This window comes from Hevea brasiliensis, chromosome 6 (genome assembly GCF_030052815.1).
Source record: "Hevea brasiliensis isolate MT/VB/25A 57/8 chromosome 6, ASM3005281v1, whole genome shotgun sequence".
Taxonomy (NCBI): Eukaryota; Viridiplantae; Streptophyta; class Magnoliopsida; order Malpighiales; family Euphorbiaceae; genus Hevea; species Hevea brasiliensis.
This window is the reverse complement of record NC_079498.1, coordinates 99,560,168-99,580,478: the sequence shown is the minus strand read 5'-3', so window position 1 is coordinate 99,580,478 and position 20,311 is coordinate 99,560,168. Positions and strand designations below refer to the sequence as shown.

At 33.3% G+C, this 20,311-nt stretch overlaps 3 protein-coding genes across 11 annotated transcripts; all 3 read left to right on the top strand.

The window, feature by feature from the left end:
- The first annotated feature begins 1,134 nt into the window (after window positions 1-1,134).
- Window positions 1,135-4,692, top strand: LOC110641248 (60S ribosomal protein L7-1). Of its 2 annotated transcripts, none has more exons than XM_021792903.2 (6): window positions 1,135-1,264; window positions 1,491-1,718; window positions 3,321-3,418; window positions 3,515-3,652; window positions 4,160-4,262; window positions 4,344-4,692. In XM_021792903.2, exons 1-6 carry the CDS (start codon window positions 1,160-1,162, stop codon window positions 4,557-4,559), a joined length of 888 nt encoding a protein of 295 aa, XP_021648595.2. In that variant the 5' UTR covers window positions 1,135-1,159; the 3' UTR covers window positions 4,560-4,692. The 2 variants fall into 2 exon arrangements, with proteins under 2 accessions (XP_021648595.2, XP_021648594.2); XM_021792902.2 differs by having other exon boundaries at window positions 1,138-1,264; window positions 1,512-1,718.
- Window positions 4,693-5,719: 1,027 nt separating this feature from the next.
- On the top strand, window positions 5,720-15,552 carry LOC110641234 (nuclear pore complex protein NUP93A). The gene is made up of 15 exons (XM_021792879.2): window positions 5,720-5,980; window positions 6,545-6,636; window positions 6,915-6,981; window positions 7,415-7,474; window positions 8,835-8,924; window positions 9,319-9,588; window positions 10,595-10,690; window positions 10,805-10,939; window positions 11,161-11,214; window positions 11,317-11,400; window positions 12,184-12,270; window positions 12,346-13,248; window positions 13,662-13,843; window positions 14,336-14,627; window positions 15,292-15,552. The coding sequence occupies exons 1-15, from the start codon at window positions 5,879-5,881 to the stop codon at window positions 15,367-15,369; spliced, it is 2,592 nt and encodes an 863-aa protein (XP_021648571.2). The 5' UTR covers window positions 5,720-5,878; the 3' UTR covers window positions 15,370-15,552.
- Window positions 15,553-16,832: 1,280 nt separating this feature from the next.
- LOC110641249 (uncharacterized) lies at window positions 16,833-20,041 on the top strand. 8 transcript variants are annotated; one of them, XM_058148747.1, is made up of 3 exons: window positions 16,833-17,473; window positions 18,406-18,474; window positions 19,453-20,041. In XM_058148747.1, exon 1 carries the CDS (start codon window positions 16,934-16,936, stop codon window positions 17,276-17,278), a length of 345 nt encoding a protein of 114 aa, XP_058004730.1. In that variant the 5' UTR covers window positions 16,833-16,933; the 3' UTR covers window positions 17,279-17,473; window positions 18,406-18,474; window positions 19,453-20,041. The 8 variants fall into 8 exon arrangements, with proteins under 8 accessions (XP_058004730.1, XP_058004731.1, XP_021648601.1 ...); XM_058148748.1 differs by having other exon boundaries at window positions 19,408-20,041; XM_021792909.2 differs by having other exon boundaries at window positions 18,401-18,474.
- Window positions 20,042-20,311: the final 270 nt, after the last annotated feature.

Below are 20,311 nucleotides of genomic sequence, written 5' to 3'. Positions count from 1 at the left end.
TATAAAATCAATCAAAAATGAAAACCAATCTATTTGAACCTAATAGAATCAAAATAAAATGATTCGATTCAATTTGATTTTTTATCCATTTCGATTCAGCTTGATTTTTAAAATATATAATTTGATTTTTATGATTTAATTCGATTTAATTTGAGTCAATTTAATTTGAATTAAATGCTCAACCCTCCTCCTTTATTCGGGCTTGGGATCGGCTAAGCGCAAACTACTTAGGCGGAGTTGGTTTGGTCATGTAAAGTGTAGACATACGGAGGCTCCAGTTAGACAAGTAGAGCACATTAGGTTAGATGATAGAAAGAAAAAAAAAGGTAGACCTAAATTGACTTGGAGGAGAGTAGTACAACATGACCTAGAAGTATTACACATTTTTTAGGATTTAACCCAAAATCGTTCAGAGTAGAAAAAGCGAATCTATATAATCGACTCTAAATTTTTGGGATAAAAACTTAGTTGAGTTGAGTTGCTCACTTCTAATTGTAGTTTAAAAAAACTGACATAACACTGAGTGACAGGGATGAGCATATATCTGTGTAACACCTTACATCATATTACTAAAATATTATTGATAACAATATAAAATAAATGAATTTTTCAGAGAAAAGTACGCTTAAAAATTATGTGATTTTGCTCTTTTAGTACATAAAATCTGAAAAATTTTTCATTGCAATTTAAGACAGGTGACTTTGCTTATTAAAAATATTAATGTTACATACTAAAAATAATTTTTATGGCTTATTAGGACGTGGATCCCATATAATAAAAAGTTTAAAAATTGATAAATAAAAAATAAATTTTATGATTCAACGTAAAAGTAATAAAAATATTTAACATACATATATACGTAATTAAATACATATAATTAATTTAATATTATAATTAAATAATAAAAAATATTTTTATATTTTTTATTTATATATAAATTATTTTCATCCCCGATCCTTAGAAATATAACGTGATAAATAAAATTATAGAAATTAAATTAAAAAAATTATAAAGCCTAAAAATATGCATTGCTTTCAAAATGGAATTATTTAATAAAACGACTCCGTTTTAAGGTAAGGGTTATGAGGTTGATTGACTTCAGTTAACTGGTTTCAGCGGTAGCCGGTAGCCATCCATAATATGGAGGGTTTTGCCTCGAATGCAATTATACATAGACTACTTAAAACTCTCCTCCTTGTCGAGCTTGCGACTTGCCGCCGCAACTCGGCTTCTTCCTACATCGCACCTCTGCTTCAGCTTTCAGGTAGACTATAAATTTTTATACTTATTTCTACGTTTGTTGTTCGTTTGCTTGCCCTTTATAGCTAAAAATGTTTCAGCCTTATTTGCTTTCTGGCTTCTTCGGCGGCGACCAAATAGAGCTTTATTCCATAATTTAATGAATGATTTTTCTGCGTTTTCTTGGTAACCGAACTAGAATCAATGTTCTGTTGGTTTCAATTTTTTCACTGGGAAACGCTGAAGTGCAGATTTTCATTCTGGGTGGCCAGGGAGAGAAGAGAATAGTAATGGCGGAAGGGGAGACAAAGGCGATGGCTTATATACCGGAGGTTATTTTGAAGAAAAGAAAACACAAGGAAGAATCACTAGCACTTACAAGGAAAACCCAGTTGGAGTTTGGCAAATATGGAGGGAAGAAGAGGAAGGTGGAGGATATCAAAAGGCCTGAGCAGTTTATCAAGGAGTTCAGAGACAAGGTAAATTCTCAATTGGGTATAGTGTTTTTTTGCTGGTATTTTGTGCTCATTCCCTGTGTTTTTTATGAACTTTTTGTTTGATGCATATTGAAAGTGAAGATTGAAATACTCTCACATTTCAGCAATTTGTTTATTGTTTTAGAAAACAATACACATGGAGAGAACAGAAATAAAGCTGATTCCTCATCCCATTTAGGTCATTTATTGGTTGTCCTATTTACTTTTGAAATGAAATTTGGCTCATATCTAGGATTCTTCTTATATCTCTATTGACTTTAGTGTGATGATAAACTTTACTGTGCATGCACTCTTTTTGTTCTTGGAGTTGGAAACCAGACTTGTTGCAATCCTGTTACATTAATTTATGTTATAACAAGCACGCAAATCTAAGAAGCATATACAAATTGCACAATCAAGAGAATAGAATAAGAATAACACACAAGATTTAATGTGGTTCAACCGTAAGTAAGGTCTGCCTAAACGGGCAAAATAAAATAAGAGAAAAATGTTCACTGTGATGGAAAGAGTAGGATACAATCCCTTAGAACTCACGTACCCTAACCTATACTCAGTGTGTTTTTCGAATATCTCACGGCTCTACCGCAAAGGACAACTCTACCGCAAAGGGTAGAATATTCGCCACCACTACAAATTTCACTTTTTATGCCAGTCGTTTCGCAACGCGAAACTTTCGGATCGGGTCCATGAAAAATATATTCAAAATTCAAACCACAAAAAATAACAATTTACCATATGATTAGGGGAATTTAGGGTTGCATGCATGTATCCTCCCTTGTTTAACACAACTATTTTGGGGTTTCTACCATTTAGCCCCAAATCATCACTATGCATTCATGATCCTGTATGGAATGTTCTAAAGCCTCGAGGGAGCATCTAATATTTACTTAAATCCGTTAGACCCATCCTATCCTAGAGTTGCATCCATAATGATTGAAAGCCCTTTGGAACTTATATAATCTCAGTAATGCTCATCAATCTAATCATAAATTTTTAACATGTGATGCTAAATATTCCACGAGTGAGTGCATTTTCTAGTCTGCATTGCATATAATATTCTCTTGTCTCTGTAACAACTCTACTACAAAGGGTAGAATATTCGCCACCACTACAAATTTCAATTTTATGAACTTCGGATCGGGTCCATGAAAAATATATTCAAAATTCAAACCATAAAAAATAACAATTTACCATATGATTAGGGGAATTTAGGGTTGCATGCATTTATCCTCCCTTGTTTAACACAACTATTTTGGGGTTTCTACCATGTAGCCCCAAATCATCACTATGCATTCATGATCCTGTATGGAATGTTCTAAAGCCTCGAGGGAGCATCTAATATTTACTTAAATCCGTTAGACCCATCCTATCCTAGAGTTGCATCCATAATGATTGAAAGCCCTTTGGAACTTATATAATCTCAGTAATGCTCATCAATCTAATCATAAATTTTTAACATGTGATGCTAAATATTCCATGAGTGAGTGCATTTTCTAGTCTGCATTGCATATAATATTCTCTTGTCTCTGTAAAAATTGGTTAGTCTATTTTTCTAATAGTTATTAACCTTCTGTTTTCACATAGGAATTGGACCTAATCCGAATGAAACAGAGGACAAAGAGGCCAAAATCAGCATCACTCACGCCAAAGTCAAAGCTTCTATTCATCATTCGCATACAAGGGTAGCATACTGTTTTTCTTTTTATTGCAACAATCCACTTCAATTTCTTCTTGTGGCTATTCTTCCGGTTCTGAATTCTTATACATCCATCTTTCAGCAAAAATGATATGCACCCAAAAACAAGGAAGATTTTGTACAACCTGAAACTAAGGAGGATTTTTCATGGTGTTTTCATGAAGGCAACTGCTGGCGTATTGGAAATGCTACAAAGGGTGGAGCCCTATGTTACCTTTGGGTAGGATGCTCAAACCCGTGTTCTTATATTATTTGCCAAATATAGTATCCACGTACAAGGTTTTTTTTTTTTTTTTTTTGGGGGGGTGGGGGGTGGGGGGGTGTTGGTGATATGGAAATTTAGCTGGAAGTTTTATATAAGTTCATGATCTTCCGAAGCGTACCATTTGTTACTCAAATTCAAGTTGGCTTGGACTAATCTTGCATTTCTATGGGACCAGAGATTGACATTTATCAAGTTCCACTTGTGCTCAGATGCAAAAGTGTTTTAGAGGGTTAAAATGTGAGCTCTTTTAAGTCATAAGCTCAACATGATATTAACAATTTTTACCATGGGCATGGGCTTATTATGTTGAAATTGGGAGTCTCCCTTAGCATTATCCCATTGATATTTGAAGTTTGTGAAAACCATGCCATCGTTCAGCATGAGATCCACTTGTTTGTCTGTATATCATTATAATTGTCACCAATTAATTAATTGTCCTTGTATTTTTGTTGTTTTTTCAAGATATCCAAATCCTAAGAATGTTAGTGAGCTAATTTACAAGAAGGGTTATGGAATGCTAAACAAGCAGAGAGTTCCTCTTATTGATAACACCATTATTGAACAGGTATCTAATATTCCTGCTAAGCCTTATGCTGCTTGAAGTTTTATAATGCTTATAACATTTCTTATATTTTTCGTTTGGCAGGCATTAGGGAAACATGGCATCCTGTGTTTAGAAGATATCGTACATGAAATTGCTAATGTTGGTCCACATTTTAAGGAGATAACAAATTTTTTGGGGCCTTTTGCACTCAGCAAGCCGAAGGGAGGATTGCAGGGCAAGAGGGCATCTTACAAGGACGGAGGAGACACTGGAAATCGTGAAGATGAAATAAATGATTTAATTGATAAAATGAATTGACATGGAGCAATTGTACTTCACCTGAGATTTCCTAGAGGCATGTATCACAGTTTAAAGTTATTGTGTGTTGGATTTTGCTACTACTAGTACTACTTACGTAGTTCATTGGTTTAGTTCAATTTTTGTTTTTCAATCCCTTGGGTTAGATTCATTTTCTATGATAAATTACGCTGATATAAAATAAATTATATTATAAAATTCATATCTCATAGTCTTTAAAAGTGATTTTACTCAGTTTTTTTTTTTTTACAAAAAAAGAGTTTAATGTAAAAAATACAAATCCATGAACTTTTAAAATAAAATAGGAAAAGTTTAAGGGTCCCAAAGTGGTTTATTTCTAAAAATTTAATAATCTAAGCATTATTAATTGCAAGGATGAGCAGTATTCCATATACTTAAGTTTATTAATTCAATTTTAAATTTTAAATAATTTAATTAAATTATTTAAGATATATTTTTATTTAAAATTAAAAATTCAAACTAGGGGTCCACTTGTTTATAATTTCCGATAAAATATTTTTAGTATTATTAAGAAAAAAAATAACTTAATAAAAAATATTTTGTTAATTAAAAAATTAAATCATTTTCAAAAATAATAATTTAAACTTAAAAAAAGTGATTTTAAAATTTTAATAAATTTATTAAAATATACAAATTTATAAATTCATAATATAACCATATACTTGCTAATCATTTTTAATCACCAACCGTTATCAAATTCCACCAATTGTGATTATTTTATAATAGTTGTCATCGTATAGTAATTTTATGTATTTTTTAAATTTAATAATAAAAAATAAAAAATTAACTTTTTGTTTTAAATTTTTAACATTACAATTCAATATCAAAAACGATATTATTTTTTTTTAAGAGAGAATGGACAAAGAAAAATTAAATTATTTTTAAGAAAATTATTTTAAATTTTGATAATATTTTTAAAATATAAAAATATTTATAAATATATAATATAATTATATATTATTAATTTAATAGTATAATTAAATAATAAAAAATATTTTAAAAAATAAATTCCATAAAAAATATGTACAAATCATTTTTTGCAAAACTAAAAGTCTTTTCCTCAAAAAGAAAAAAAGCTTGAACAAAATTACCATAACATTTGGGCATAGATAATTCAGTTTATATGGTAAAAATGCTTGCCTGTTTCAGCGTTGGTCTATCACATATTTATGCAAAACGAATATCCAGTGTTCGCTGCACTGAAATCTAAAACCCTAACACCTTTCCCTCTCTCACAACGGGAAACAAGAGACAGACAGAGATTATAGAGCCATTTCGCAGCTTAGAGCAAAACGCTAATGGCTAATGAACAAGATATGAGTAGCTGGACCGATCTCCTCCACTCCTCCTCGAAGCTTCTCGAACAAGCTGCTCCTTCTGCTCAGTTCCCTCCTCTCCAGGTCCACCACTGTCCTCATTTTCTTTTTCACTTTCCGCTTTCCGTTTGTTTTCCGAGAAAATCTCCGAGACTGCGAACTATTATTAAGATAGAATTAAGGTGCTAATGCTCACTTACATTGCGACTGAAAATGTAAAGATATGCTTTTCTATATATTTTTTTTGTTAATTAGCATTTTTCCTCTGGCAAATTGGGAAAGCAAAAGAAAATTAGAAAGGCTAAGTGCTATATTTTTCATTATGTGATAAGAGAAAATGACAAATATTTTCACTCTGGATTTGCTTTACCATTTGCTGTTTAAGTTTCTGAGACAAGTCAACAGCAACATATAGAAGTTAAAATGTTATGTTAATAATTGTTATTGCTTGGGAGTTGGGATTGGGGAATACATTTTTTTGACTGATGCTTGTTTAACCATGATTTTCTGAAAATTGTGGGAAAGAGAAGAAACAATAGCATTTTTGTTTGGATTTACAAACTTTCTTGAAGTCTGGTGGCTATTTGTCTTTTCCAATAATCAAATTGATTGTTCTTTGCATTGAGTTTATATCTGTGAATGTTTCAGAGGAACTTAGATCAGTTAGAAGCATTATCAAAGAAGCTCAAGGCAAAAACTTTAAGAACTGAAGCCCCTTCTCAATCCATTGCTGCAACAAGGTGCCTTAGTGATCTTGCTTCTCATTCTTGTGGTGACTCATTACTGCTTAATTTACCGTTAACTTCATTTTGCTTCTCATTTGCGAAGGAATTGTAGCAAAATTAGTAAAAAAAAAAAGGGAATCTCATGGTAATTTTGAAATTAAAGTAGCTATTGAAAAGATACGAATTTTATTTTATATGTTTCTTGTTTACTAACATATCATGAATAAAATTTTGGGAGTTATAATAATTGGTGTTTAACTTTCAACTTGTTATTTGTCTTGGTGCATTCATAGGCTTCTTGCACGTGAAGGAATAAATGCTGAGCAGCTTGCAAGGGATCTTAAATCTTTTGAATTGAAGGTAAAACTTCTTTTGCATGTAACCTAGCCTCATTAGCTGTAGGCTTGTAAACTGTACCAAACATTCATGACATGATTCCCCTTTAATGTGTTTCCCTTAATCTTAACTGACCATGATAGACAGTGAATGTTTTGATTGGATGTTAGAATCTCCATAAGCACAATATTTTCCTAATCTCTTTTTATTTTGTTGAATGAATAAAGTTTACTGTATTAATTACGCCATACCCTCTCTCTTCATTTTTAACGTGCTGTGATTACCATTTTGATTCATTCATAAGTCTTGGGTAGCAGAGTAATTTGTTGCATTCAGGCTTCCATTTCTTTTGCTTTGATGGTTTTTTTGGTTTCTTCTCTTCATATTTATGTTCAAACATTAAATGTTAATCACATCTATTACTATTACTCACTTTTTTCTCCCATTTCTTTTGAAGACAACATTTGAAGATGTATTCCCTGCTGAGGCTACAAGCGTTGAAGAATACTTGCAACAGGTAGTTTCCTGCCTTTACGTTGTGAACTAAACTATGGATTAGATGTATCATCATCGCTACTACAACAAAAACTTTTTCTCATTATTTCTCTAGTTCTTTAATCATTTAAATCTCGGATTACTTTTCATCATTGCAGAGAATATTTCCACATTGTTATTCTGTTCAATTTGTTTTACAAAGGAACTAGTAACTACAACAATACAAGGTTTAAGATTGTTATGTTCTTCATTGCTTGAGACAGAATGCTCTACATTGAAACTAAAAGGATCTTGAATATAAACTTTAGGTGAAGGAACATATCAAAAGAAATTATTGGTTGTGAAGTCAAGTTTGATCAAATCCATTGGGGCACTGTGGATTGGGTGAAGAAAAATATGCAAATTTGCTAGCCATGAAACCCAAGAAGAAAAAATGGAGGCTGAGAGTGAGGTAGAGAAGCATGAGAAAGGGATTGATAGAATAGCAAGGGGGTGAGAGAGAGAGAGAGAGAGAGAGAGAGAGAGAGAGCATGTATGAGAGAAACAAAAATGAAAGTGGGAAAGCAGTGTGAAGTGTGAATCAAAACCAGAAGAAAGAAAGTGTTGTTAAAGAAATTGTTGTTATGTGGTTTTCATGGTACTTTTTTTTGAAAACTTAGGACAAGATAAGTTATAAATACACAAAAATACTCCTGCAAGCAAACATGTTTTTGGTTTCTTTTATGTGGGAAAAAATGGGAAACTTCAACATTCTCAATTGGGCACGTCACTCAACTTTATGTATCTGTAGTTAATAAATACCAAAAACATGCTCCTGCAACCAAACATGTTTTTGGTTTCTCTATGTGGAAAAAAAATGGGAAACTTTGACGTTCTCAATTGGGCACTTCACTCAACTTTATGTATCTGTAGTTACCTACTCCAATCTCATCTGAAATTCTGACAATGCTTGGTTTTGTTCTCCATATCTATTTGTTTTACTTTCAACTCTTCTTATGAAACTTCAATAACAACAGGTAATGTTTTACCTTCTTTCTTGAATTGCTCATTTTAATGCATAGATGGACGGTCATTATATATGTAATTGTTCGTGCTGTTATGTATATGTTCCTAAATTAGTTAGGATTGTGTTGCTATTTAGGGCATAATTATAGAAGTTAGATTCCTAGTTAGAATGCGCAATTGTAGTATATGTATTGTGTTGATCTAATTATGCAATATACATAGATTTTACCATTCAAACTTTACAATTTCTGATCTGATTGTGCAACTCTGTTATGTTTTATGTAGGTTATCTCTAATGACTAAGATACATTCGCTTTTTAATTTTTATTTTTATTGCCAGTATCTGATGTTTACATTCATGCAATTTTTTGGTTTAGGTTCATGAAATGGCAATGGTTTCGGCCATACAGGAAGCTCAGAAGGATAACCTAAGAAGCTTTAATGATTACATGATGAAAGTTTTGGAGGTTAGAGAAATACAGAATGTACATGGAATTTAGTATTTTTTTTTCAACATTTTTTGAATATAAACAGTTTAGTAATCCTAGTTCAGCACTCTAATTTTTAGACTTTCTTTCTCTATGTTTAGCAAGAAATTCTGTAGTTAAATCTTGGAAAAGCAAGTGAGCATCCTAGGCAAGATTTTTTGAGTTTAATGGTCCTTGATGATGAATTTATGTTCATTATCTTCCTTTCCTTTTTTTTTACAAGACTCTAGTGTGTGCATTACATATGACAAATGTGTGTGTTGTTTGTGTGTGTTAAGTATATTTTTTTATCATTCTTTTTATTTGTTTCTTGTCTTTTCTAGAAGAGTTTAGGATTTATTTTATTTGGTTGATAGAACTTAATATACTGCAGGAAGATTGGCAAAAAGAGAAACGTGACTTTCTTCAGAGCTTGAGCCGGATTTCAGCATTGCCCAGGACTAATGCAGTTAATACAAGTACTGGTGCTATTCGTTCAGGTCAAATAGCATCTGTGGCTTCCAGCCCTCAGGTTTCGTCTGGTCCGTCTGGCATGGAGCTTGCAACTACAGCTAACAAGCCTATCCTGGAGAGAAAAGCTTCAGCCTATGCCGAAGTAGTGAAAAGTCTGAACAATGCGAGAGAACGTGGCTTGCAATTTAAAGTAAGTCTGGTATTCTTGGTTTCTAATAAAATAATTTTTCTGTCATGTTGATGAGACACTTTACTCTTTTGAGTGGTCATGTAAATATTACTAACAATTTTCACTAATTAACTAGTTCTGTTTGAATGGCACGTATGCTGTCATCTTGAAATGCCTAATTGTCAAGCTGGCAGCTATATTGACTGGACCTGAGGTGCATGCTGGTGCTGAAAATGTTTTTCCATCTCCTCTCATAATAGTTACCTATTTATTTGCAATAATGCCCTCTTATGTTCTGATCTGAGGTAGCATAATATTAACCCAGATACCAAAAATTGTTGCAGCAGATTTTGGTTTTGTTCAAAACTTAAGAAACAGATAGGTAGCTCAACAGGTAATTTGGGAGTGGAGAATAAGAGTAGCGAGTTGTATTTTGAAGATAGCTATCTGAAACATGAGAATAAAAGAATATGCTTGCCAAAGATAGATAAGTAACCCAGCATCCCATATTCCTGTTGGGCTTGCTAAGAATAGAAAACTAGGATGCTTAGGTGTTTTACCTTACTGGGGATGTATTATGTATATCACATTTAATGGACATGAATCTGACCACATTCACACTGGACTTTCTTCCTTCCTTCAAATCGCTCTTCAGAATAAACATTATAGCCCTCTACCTATTGGCGTCTTAAGTTCATTACTTGCCAATGAAGTACTTCATAGCTAAGTTGTTGAAGATAGTGACTGGCAAGCACCTAGCTCACAGGCACACAGCTCATATTCAGCTAAGTTTCTTCAGGGAAAATTTTCAACGATCAAAAAGACTACTGTGTAAGAAGCTGTATTTCTAACAGAATTCAAACTGTGAATTTGTACCTAATAGTTAATTGGTTGTTTCTTAAGCTGTTATCTGAATCCTGCATCCAAATCAAATGAAGCCATTCATTCATTTTTAAAAGGTTTTCATGTCTATTTAAGCTTATTGCTTCTTCTTCTTCTTCTTTTTTTTTTTTGGTTTTTTTGGTAGCCTGCAACAGCCTTCAAGAGTGCTTATGAAAGTTTGGGTATTGAAGCTTCCAGTGGAAAATCAGTTAACATGCAGAAGATATGGCATCTTGTTCAGGTGTGATTCTTAATTGCTTGCCTAGTTTGTCCTTAAATAGTATCTTTGAATTGCATTTCTTATGTTTCTTTCTGTCATATAACTGTTGAATTGACAAGTTCAGTAATTTTACAGACATTGATGGGTGAGAATTCTACCATTCATCAGAATCTTTCTAGAAAAATGTCATTAGTGATTGGTGCAAGGCGCCATCTAGAATGGGGACATGAAAAGTATATTATGGATACAATACAAAGTCATCCAGCACAGGTAAAGAATTCTTTTGAGTATTAGTATTACATCCTTTTATGGTAAGAGATTTTTTTTTTTTTTTTTAAGAACTGAATTCATTAACATATTTTAATATTTTTTTTGGTTGCTGTTGCTACTTGTTTCTTGTGCTCTAAATGATTGCTTGGTCCATTTTTTATTATATGAAACCCTGATATGAAGTTTTAATTTTGTTATTATTTTTTTCCATCTCATTTTAGGCTGCCCTTGGTGGAGCTGTTGGGAATTTACAAAGAATTCGTGCGTTTCTTCGGGTTTGTCTGAATAGTGCCAGTTGAATTAGCGTTGCACTCTATGACTTGTTTCATAATGCTTGGATTTTGAAATATATTTCTACTTTTCATTCTTCTGTGCAGATTCGTTTAAGGGATTATGGAGTTCTAGATTTTGATGCAGGAGATACACGTAGGCAACCTCCAGTTGATACTACTTGGCAGCAGGTCATGGATAAATTCATATATATATATATATATATATATATATATATATATATTTTACATGCAACAAAAGTTCATTGGCTTTATGTTTTTCTTTTTTTGTTTGTGATTTGTTACTGTATTTTGAATGTTGGATGCTACTCCCATGTTCTGAGCTATGCATTTTCAATTGATAACTAAAAATGCTTTCCTGTTCAGATTACTAAATACTCACTTAGTGTAAAGGATTATGAGGAGTAAAGGGGCCCTTGTAATTTGCATCATACAGCTTAGATAGCTAACAGCCTAAAACCAAATTTGTCCTTGAGTATTTTTATTTTCCTGCCTCCCATGTTTGCAAATAAACATTTTTAGCTGCTTTTCTTTTCCCTGTGAAAGTTTCAGTTGAATTTATGAGACATCTCTTTTTGAAATTATTAAGACTAATCCTTGAGACTGTCTAATATTGCATGAGTTGAGGGATTAATTGAGTTACATGGAGTAGGCTTTTTGGTTGTTGAGTTCCATTATATAATCAGGTTTTCTTTAGTCTTTTGCTACTACTTCTGTGGAGCCTTGTTACCTAAAGCTTTAATATGTTTGTAGTCTCTCATTGCTTGTAAAGTTGTAGAACAGAGTAGCATTATTTGAGAAAGACTATGGAGTATGAACCACAATTTGTCACTATCTTGTGTGTTTATTTTGCTGTTCTGGAGAATATTAAATTTATTTCATCATGTCAAACTTATCATATGCTTTAATAAATAACTGTGTTTCATAATAAATCCTATTTTCTGTAACTGCCAGATTTATTTTTGCTTGAGAACTGGGTATTATGATGAAGCAAGAAACGTTGCCCTCACGTCCCGTGCTTCACAGCAATTTGCTTCTCTGGTATTGCTAAATCTCTGCTTAAGTTACACAACACTTTTATAATAATCCTAGTCATTAGCTTTTTCCTTTTAACAGCTTACAGAGTGGATTAACGCTGGAGGAATGGTGCCTGCGGAAATTGCTGCTGTTGCTTCAGAAGAATGTGAAAAAATGTTAAGAATGGTTGATCGGGTGGGTCGAGCTGCATATGACAAGAAAAAGTTGTTACTCTATGCTATAGTATCTGGTTCTAGGAGGCAAATTGACCGCCTGCTGAGAGATCTACCAACACTTTTCAATACTATAGAGGATTTTTTGTGGTTCAAGTTATCAGCTGTACGAGACTTCCATGGCGAAACCTCATCTGTGGTCCTGAATGAAGGTTCAGTACCATACAGTTTGGATGATTTACAGGCTTATCTAAATAAATTTGAGCCATCATATTATACCAAAAATGGGAAGGACCCTCTGGTTTACCCATATGTGTTGCTTTTAAGCATCCAGTTGTTAAAAGCTGTCTTACATTTGTCTAAGGAAGTTGCAAATGAAGGATATGATATTGATGCTGTCCACATATCAATTGTGCTAGCAGACCATGGGGTTCTTTCTGAAGTTGCTGGGGCTGGACAAAAACTAGGGGTCATGGATGCTTATGCTGAAATCTCTAGCATTATTAGGCAGTATGGTTCTGCATATTTGCGTCATGGCAATCTGCCGGTGACATTGGAATATTATGCGCAAGCTGCTGCTGCAGTAGGGGGTGGAGAGTTGTCATGGACTGGGAGAGGCAATGTGGATCAGCGGAGACAGAGAAGTTTGATGCTGAAGCAACTCCTTACTGAGCTATTGTTACGAGATGGTGGTATTTATCTTTTACTTGGTCCACGTGGTATTGGAGAAGAAGGTGAATTGGTGCGGTTTTTGAATGATATCAATGTAAGACAACAATTTCTGCTTGAAGCTGCTCGCCAGTGTCAGGAAACTGGACTCTATGATAAAGTAAATTTTCTTTCCTTGGCTTGCAAATTCTTGGTTTTGGTGGGAGCCTTTTATATTAGCTTTTAATTCCATTGCGCATGTAGCTATCTGTTCTCTTCAAATTCATCTCTTTGGCGATGGATAATATAATGTTCCTGCCGCAAAAGTTGACATTATTATTTTGGGGATGGGGCCATTACTTATTGCTTGAGGAAACTTTTGGACTCCTTTTGTTTTATTTTATTCTACTCTGTCTCTTTCTCCCTCTATATATAAACACACACACAGTTATGTTTATCTTTCTGGCTTGAGATGTTCATCTTCTTTTTGCAGTTATTTTGCTTCAGCTTTTATTTTGTTTTCTATTATACTGATTTTGTTACATTATAATTTTTTTTTCCTTTTGTTGCTTTGCTTTTGTTATCAAAACCCAGTCCATAGAAATTCAGAAGAGGATTGGAGCATTCTCTGTGGCTCTAGATACAATTAATAAGTGCCTGTCTGAGGCAATCTGTGCCCTGTCACGCAGTAAATTGGATGGTGAGAGTCGGACTACTGGTCTCATTCATTCTGGCAATGAGATTTTGGAGACTTACAAGTACTATCCTGAAGTCAGGTAGTTCATTTCTTCATGCCTTGAATTTCCTTAATTCCTTAAGTAAGGTAGTATTAAATTAAATTATCTTTGAGATTTCTTAATTTTTTGAAAGTGATGATAAATGTTTCTTTGACCCTTATTTTTGCACAGCTTGCACATAATTTCAAACTTTATTTATTAATCATGCAGCATTATTGGTGAATTATCTCAGTGGTGGTGGCTCTGACAACATCTTGATTCTTAGCCATCAATCCAAATTTGAAAATTTTCCATGGGATTAATAAAGTTGGATATATTGGGATTGTTAAACTTTTACAAGTTTATTAAAAAATTTGCAGAATATGAATTTCAGAGATATTTTGTTTTGTTGATTGATTCCTAGGTCTGTTCTTTCGAATTTTTAACTAATTTCCTTTCTTTATATCTTCAACAACTTATTAGGTATCTTTTTCTTTTTTTAATGTGTACGTTTTTTCTGACCATAAAAGATTACTTTGCTGTGATGTCCAGTCTTCAAGAGAGAGAGCATGTTTTAGAGCAAGAAACTGTGTTGAGACAACTTGAAGCGATTTTGTCTGTTCACAAACTGGCAAGACTGGGTCATTATCTTGATGCTTTAAGGGAGGTTGCTAAAATTCCCTTTCTTCCATTAGATCCACGAGTGCCAGATGTCACTCTAGATGCATTTCAGAATTTGTCTCCTCATGTCCAAGCTTGTGTACCTGACTTTCTGAAGGTTGCTCTTACATGTCTTGACAATGTGACGGATTCTGATGGATCACTTCGTGCCATGAGAGCAAAGGTAAGTCAGAAACACTGCCATATTGTTTCATGTTTCTGCTGTTTGATATTGTTGCTCCTTTGCAAATGCTCTTTTGCTTATAGTCCTTTACAATGCTGCCCAAAAATTGAAAGTTAATTTGTGTCCTTTATCATTCCATGAATTGTAAAAACAGATGCATGCCCATAAATATCCAAACACATAATCCATGCAAATTTTCCTCTCATCAAGAAGCCTATATCAAATTAAAGCTGATGGAAACTCCATCACATTTCTGCTTTTTCCTCTTTTTATATACTGGGTATTAGTTGAACTCTGAACATGATATTATATTTCATCACTTCTTCATTCATGCGTTGTGCATTACTCAAACATACGTCCAAGGTTAACCTGAAGTTTGCAGAATCACATGTTTTGCCTTCATAGTACTTGTTACTTGATGGCTATGTTCCACATTTCTTTTTTGTCAATGGGCATTTTGTAGTTATAGTTACAAATAATTTTTGGTGTAATATCCGTGGCTATCAAACTGATTTATTTTATTTCTGTGATTTATTGTTGGGTCAGGATTTCTTAGGATTTGGGCTAGTAATAGTGGTTGATACCTTCCGCTGGTGTAATTGATGTTGTGACTGGTTTTATCAACTGTTTTGCTTCTTGATGGATGTTCTGTTGACCTTTGCAGATTGCGCAGTTTCTTGCTAACAATATGAATAGAAATTGGCCTCGCGATTTGTATGAAAAGGTTGCCCGAAGTCTGTGAAGGAGTTTCGGATGCCCCTCTCTGGTGGCCAAGCAAATTTTCTAGATGTTTAGTTGAGATTATCATACCTCTGATTTTATAAAGAAACAAATCCAAATTATTCAACTGAAACGTGATGACTGACTCCTTGTTAAGCAAGCATCTTTGGTTTTGGAATGAATTTTTGGTAACTTTGTCCTCCAACTTTCAAGGTGCTGTCAGTAGTAAAGCCTCTCGTTCTCTCTCTATCTCTCTCCTGTAATGTTAGTTTGCAATTCTTATTTTCATCCTCCTGGGGTGGCTATCCAGGGTGTGGATTATGGCTCAAGGTCAAAATTGCGATCGTAATTTGTTGCCTGATGACAGCTTTGTAATCCCATAGTTGCTCCCCTTGTTACCATTTTTCTACCAAGACCTTGTGTTATGCTGAAAGAATTAACCCTGTCCCTGTAGATTCCTTCTGTTCTTTCATCTCTACGGCTGCAACAAATCAATAACTCTGTTCCCAAACATGCTTCATCCCTTTCACAACCCATCAATGTTTAGTTTGGTAGCGTCAATCCATCCATCTCTGTAAACCTTGCTATGAAATGGATCTTATTTAAGAATACAAATATTAGAAGTGACTGTTAATTTTTAGGCCACAACAATTGTTGCTCTACAATTTACAACGCCATTGATATTAGAATACCGTCAAGGATTTCACATTTAAAAATTACAAAAAATTTAAGAGGGGAGTGAAGGATTAATTATTTAATTAATTAGTTTTTCGAGTAATAGTGTCATTTTGTAATGATGATTATAATGGGTATCAAAAAATTTTGAGGTTGTGTTTAACATTTATTTTAAAAGAAAAAACATATGCCATTAAAATAATAATTTGATAAAATTTATTTTATTATTTTAATTTTCTTTCAACGCCATATTTAAAGTAATGTGAAATCGATAACATGTTTATTTGTGAAAAGCATTTTTTGTTATTTATTTTCTAATTTTTAAAAAAATTCTACTTTTCATCAAAATGAGAAAAAAATAATAAACATATTTATTTATTAATAATAGGATTTTTCTGGTTAAAAAATTGAAATAAATATATTCTTAAATAATTATTTAATTTTAAAAATATTATATAATTTGATTATTTTTATTTAAAAATAAAATTTTTGTTATGAAGTAAAATAATAGTATATTCAAATTTTAATTAATTTTAAAAACTTGAAAAATTAGTATTTATAAATTCAAAATTTTATTTTTTATTTTTTATATAAATTTTTTTAAAAAAGTTACTCAATTAATCATCATACTTTTTAATACTCTATAATATTCTATATTTAATTTAACTTAATTTAATGACTAAAATAATGCCACTCAATTTTTTTTTTAATTTCCTTATTAGAAAAAAAAAAACATGTGAATACTAAACTTAATTTCAATTAAAAAAAAAACTGAATTTTCTAATTTTTTTTTCAAAAACTTTTCATACAAGGTGACGCGCAAAATTGCTCATCTCTGCTTATCAAACGAGCACTGAGCCGCTCAATTACAGTCTTACAGAAGCAAACGAAGACCTGACCTCCTGCCCACAATGTTCAGCATCGATGGGGACCCATGGCTGGCCCCGGATAAGCTCTACCACGTCCTCTTTTGTCTCTTCCTAACCGTCTTCTTCTCCAAACTAGCATCCCTCGCACGTTACTCCTTTCTCCGTCGCCATTCGGTTCCTGTAGGTTCTATCCTCTCCCTTGCCGCCGGCGCTGCGAAGGAAGCGGCTGATCAATTTGGCTTTTTCCCTTCTGCCGGTGCATCGGCCAAGGATGCGGCCGCTGATCTTCTGGGTGTCTTGATAGCTGCATTCGCACTATCCATAAGTAAAACCCCGGATGGATCTGACTCAGGCCAGGGTCAAACCCGACGGGTTTTGCCAGTTTGAGTGGACTATTAAGGCTGAATTCTTTTTCAGATCTGATGTTTTGGAAGCGGAATTTGTATTAGAGGAGTTAATTTGAGGCTTTGGAGGAAAAGTTTGGTGTTTGGTTGCTGAGAAAGTAAAGGAAAAGAATGTGAAGTTTGGGGATTCGGATATAGTGTTGTTTGTGTCGTGGAGAAAGCAAAAGAATTAGACGAGGTTAGTTCTTTACTCCTGACAACTGAATTGTATTATTACATCCCAAATATTTATATAAATGTACTATGGAAATTTGCATTGAATAGTACTGGAAATTTTGTTTTTATTGTTGTGCATTGTATTTTATGGTGTTCCTGGCAAGATATGAGAAGCAAAAGAGGCTTTTTTTGTTTTTTTTTGAACAAACCTTAATGTCAAACTTTCAATAGAGTGATGCTTCATGCGTGCCTTGCTAGATTGTTTTGCAAATATTAGTATTATCTCTGGAAATTCTTGTTCCTTTTTATTGAAAAAGGGCCTAAATCTGAACTGATAATAGAGTGTTAGATAGTTGCCTGAAAATAAAAACATATATATTTTCACAAATGGAAGAACAAGGACTAAGCAATGAAGAAAATTAATTGCATAAAGGATGGGGTAAAAGTATAATAATAGTTTCCAATAAGGTGTAAATCTTGGAGTTTAGAGGTTAATTTTGTTCTGCATCTGGTAGTTCTGAATATGCATCTTCTGGTTTTAGTTGATCAGAAAGGAAATTTTTTTTTAATCAAAAGAATGGGAAATGGAGATCTGTCTCATGTGAAATTTGAAGTGTGAGCAGACTAGGTGCTCATCTCAAGTCGCTGGGCCAAGAGACTGGATGCTGGTCTCAACTAGTGTGCTTATCGTTTAATTTTAGCTATCCAGAAAACAGGTTTCCTCTTGAATTTGATTTTCACTCTTGGTCCTGTTAGTCCTCAAGGTTTTCCCTTCTCAAATGTAATTCGGATGGATGTAGAACATGGTTTTGTTAATTTCTTCATTGTTAAATCCCATGCTTCACAATTTGTGAGGCTTTTGATGGATGTTGATTACAGACATTTTCACAAAAACCAAAGCTGTTGAAAAAAATGGCCATCTCAAATCCTTTTTCCTATCTCTGTTTAGTGCAGGAGAAAGTTGTGGGACAAATGAATGTCTCAATAATTTGAGAGTCCTGGAAGCTAAAAGAAGAAATTTGTGTAAGTCTGAATGATGGGGTGGTTTCTTGAAGCAACTTGTCCAAAATGCAAACTAACTTGAGGTCCACACAGTTGAATGATTACGATCTTGTCCATTATGAGCAATCAAGACAATTTGAGATTAGTTCATTTAACAATGTTAGCACTTATAAATGAAAATAACACTCAAAAGCTGTTAAAAGTACAACTTATAATCTTTGTTGTTTCTGTTTTTGCTTACAGCATTGCTTACCACTATTTGCTCTCTTGTTCCTTTTTAACTTTACGAAAATCCTCAGCTTGATGGGTTGTAAACTCAAACATTTATATCTGTATCCATTTATCAATTTGAAAGGATGCAGATATTAATGGAGAAAAGGCTTATGGCTTTTTGCAAGCCTTAATGGTTGTCATCAACTTGGGGGCAAAAGTTCTGTTGAGAGAAAATCTTGAATCTGAAAATGAAAACGTGCATTTTATAGGACAGTCATGGCAAAGTGGTAGCTCTTGTAACATACATTTAAGAGGCATATATCCCTTGTTGTGTGTCTCGCTAAAACTAATATTTGCTTGAGGCACCTGCTTACATGCTGTGAATCATGTCAACTGTTTTCACAATGGGTTATGCTGCATAATGCTAACAGATAATATTGAAGGGGTTTAGATTGCAATATTGTACCCTGTTATTATGGTACTGGAAGAAACTAGAAAGTAGAAAGGGAAAGACAAGAATAGGAGGAAGAAGTAATCGACAATTGTTCTGGGGCACTGAAACTGCCTTTCTTGGACCACCTTGTTATAGAAGTTCATTATACACACCACATAATGATAAAAGTACTGTTCATATGTGATAGAATCACATAGTCAATCTATACATGTTCTCTCTCATGCATGTATATATAACTACAGAACTCAATGTGCAGTAGTTTGATATATTTTTTTTTCCTGATGTAGAATCATATGCACTTTTATCTGACAGTTTCCGGATTACTTATATAGATTTGTTGGTATTCACCTTCTGAAGCTCCTTGTTGCCAAAGTCTTTTCGAAAGTGTCACCTTATTCCTCCGGCGGTTTGACAGCAGATAAGTTCCTGCTCCACATAGTGCCCCAAGGATTGGAGCAGTGATGTAGATCCATATGCCCTTATAGTTGTTTGCAGCTATGGCCGGCCCTAACATTCTCATAGGTTATGTCATATCCTCAAGTTCAGGAGGCATGTGTAACCATTAATTACTCTGAAGACTCGTATTTTTTCTGGTACAAGGAGTTGTAAATTGCATCACTTTTCCAACTCATAAAATCCCCATTTCATTATCGGAAGGAGGATTTGTATATAAAAAGAAGAAAAGAAGGGCAACGACTCATCCGCAACAGAAGTATGTTAAGCATGAAAGTGTCTTTCGCTGCGATTTCCACCAACTCCCCACTTGCTTCTGTTCATAAATTTAGTCATAGCTGCCAGGTTTTACGATTTTTGTACCTTTATTGAAATTATTCTTATGTATATGACAGTTGCATGCACTGATTGTACTTGGTTATCTCTTCATTTGGAATAAATAGTTTGTAAAAAAATAATTCAATTAAATTTTTACAAAATTATATTTATTTTTATTTTTTGGAAAATAATAAATTTTTTAAATTAAAAAAAATACCAAATGTTTTTATTTTAAATGTAAAAATTAACAACAAAATTAATTAAATTAAATTCTTGTGAAAAAAGGTTATAAAATTATCTTACACTTTTTATCTTGTAAGATACCTACTCTACAATTTCCCATAGAAAATTACCATTGAATCCGCTTAATTTAATAAAATTTAAAAAATTACATTAATTGAAACAAATTTATCAATTTCA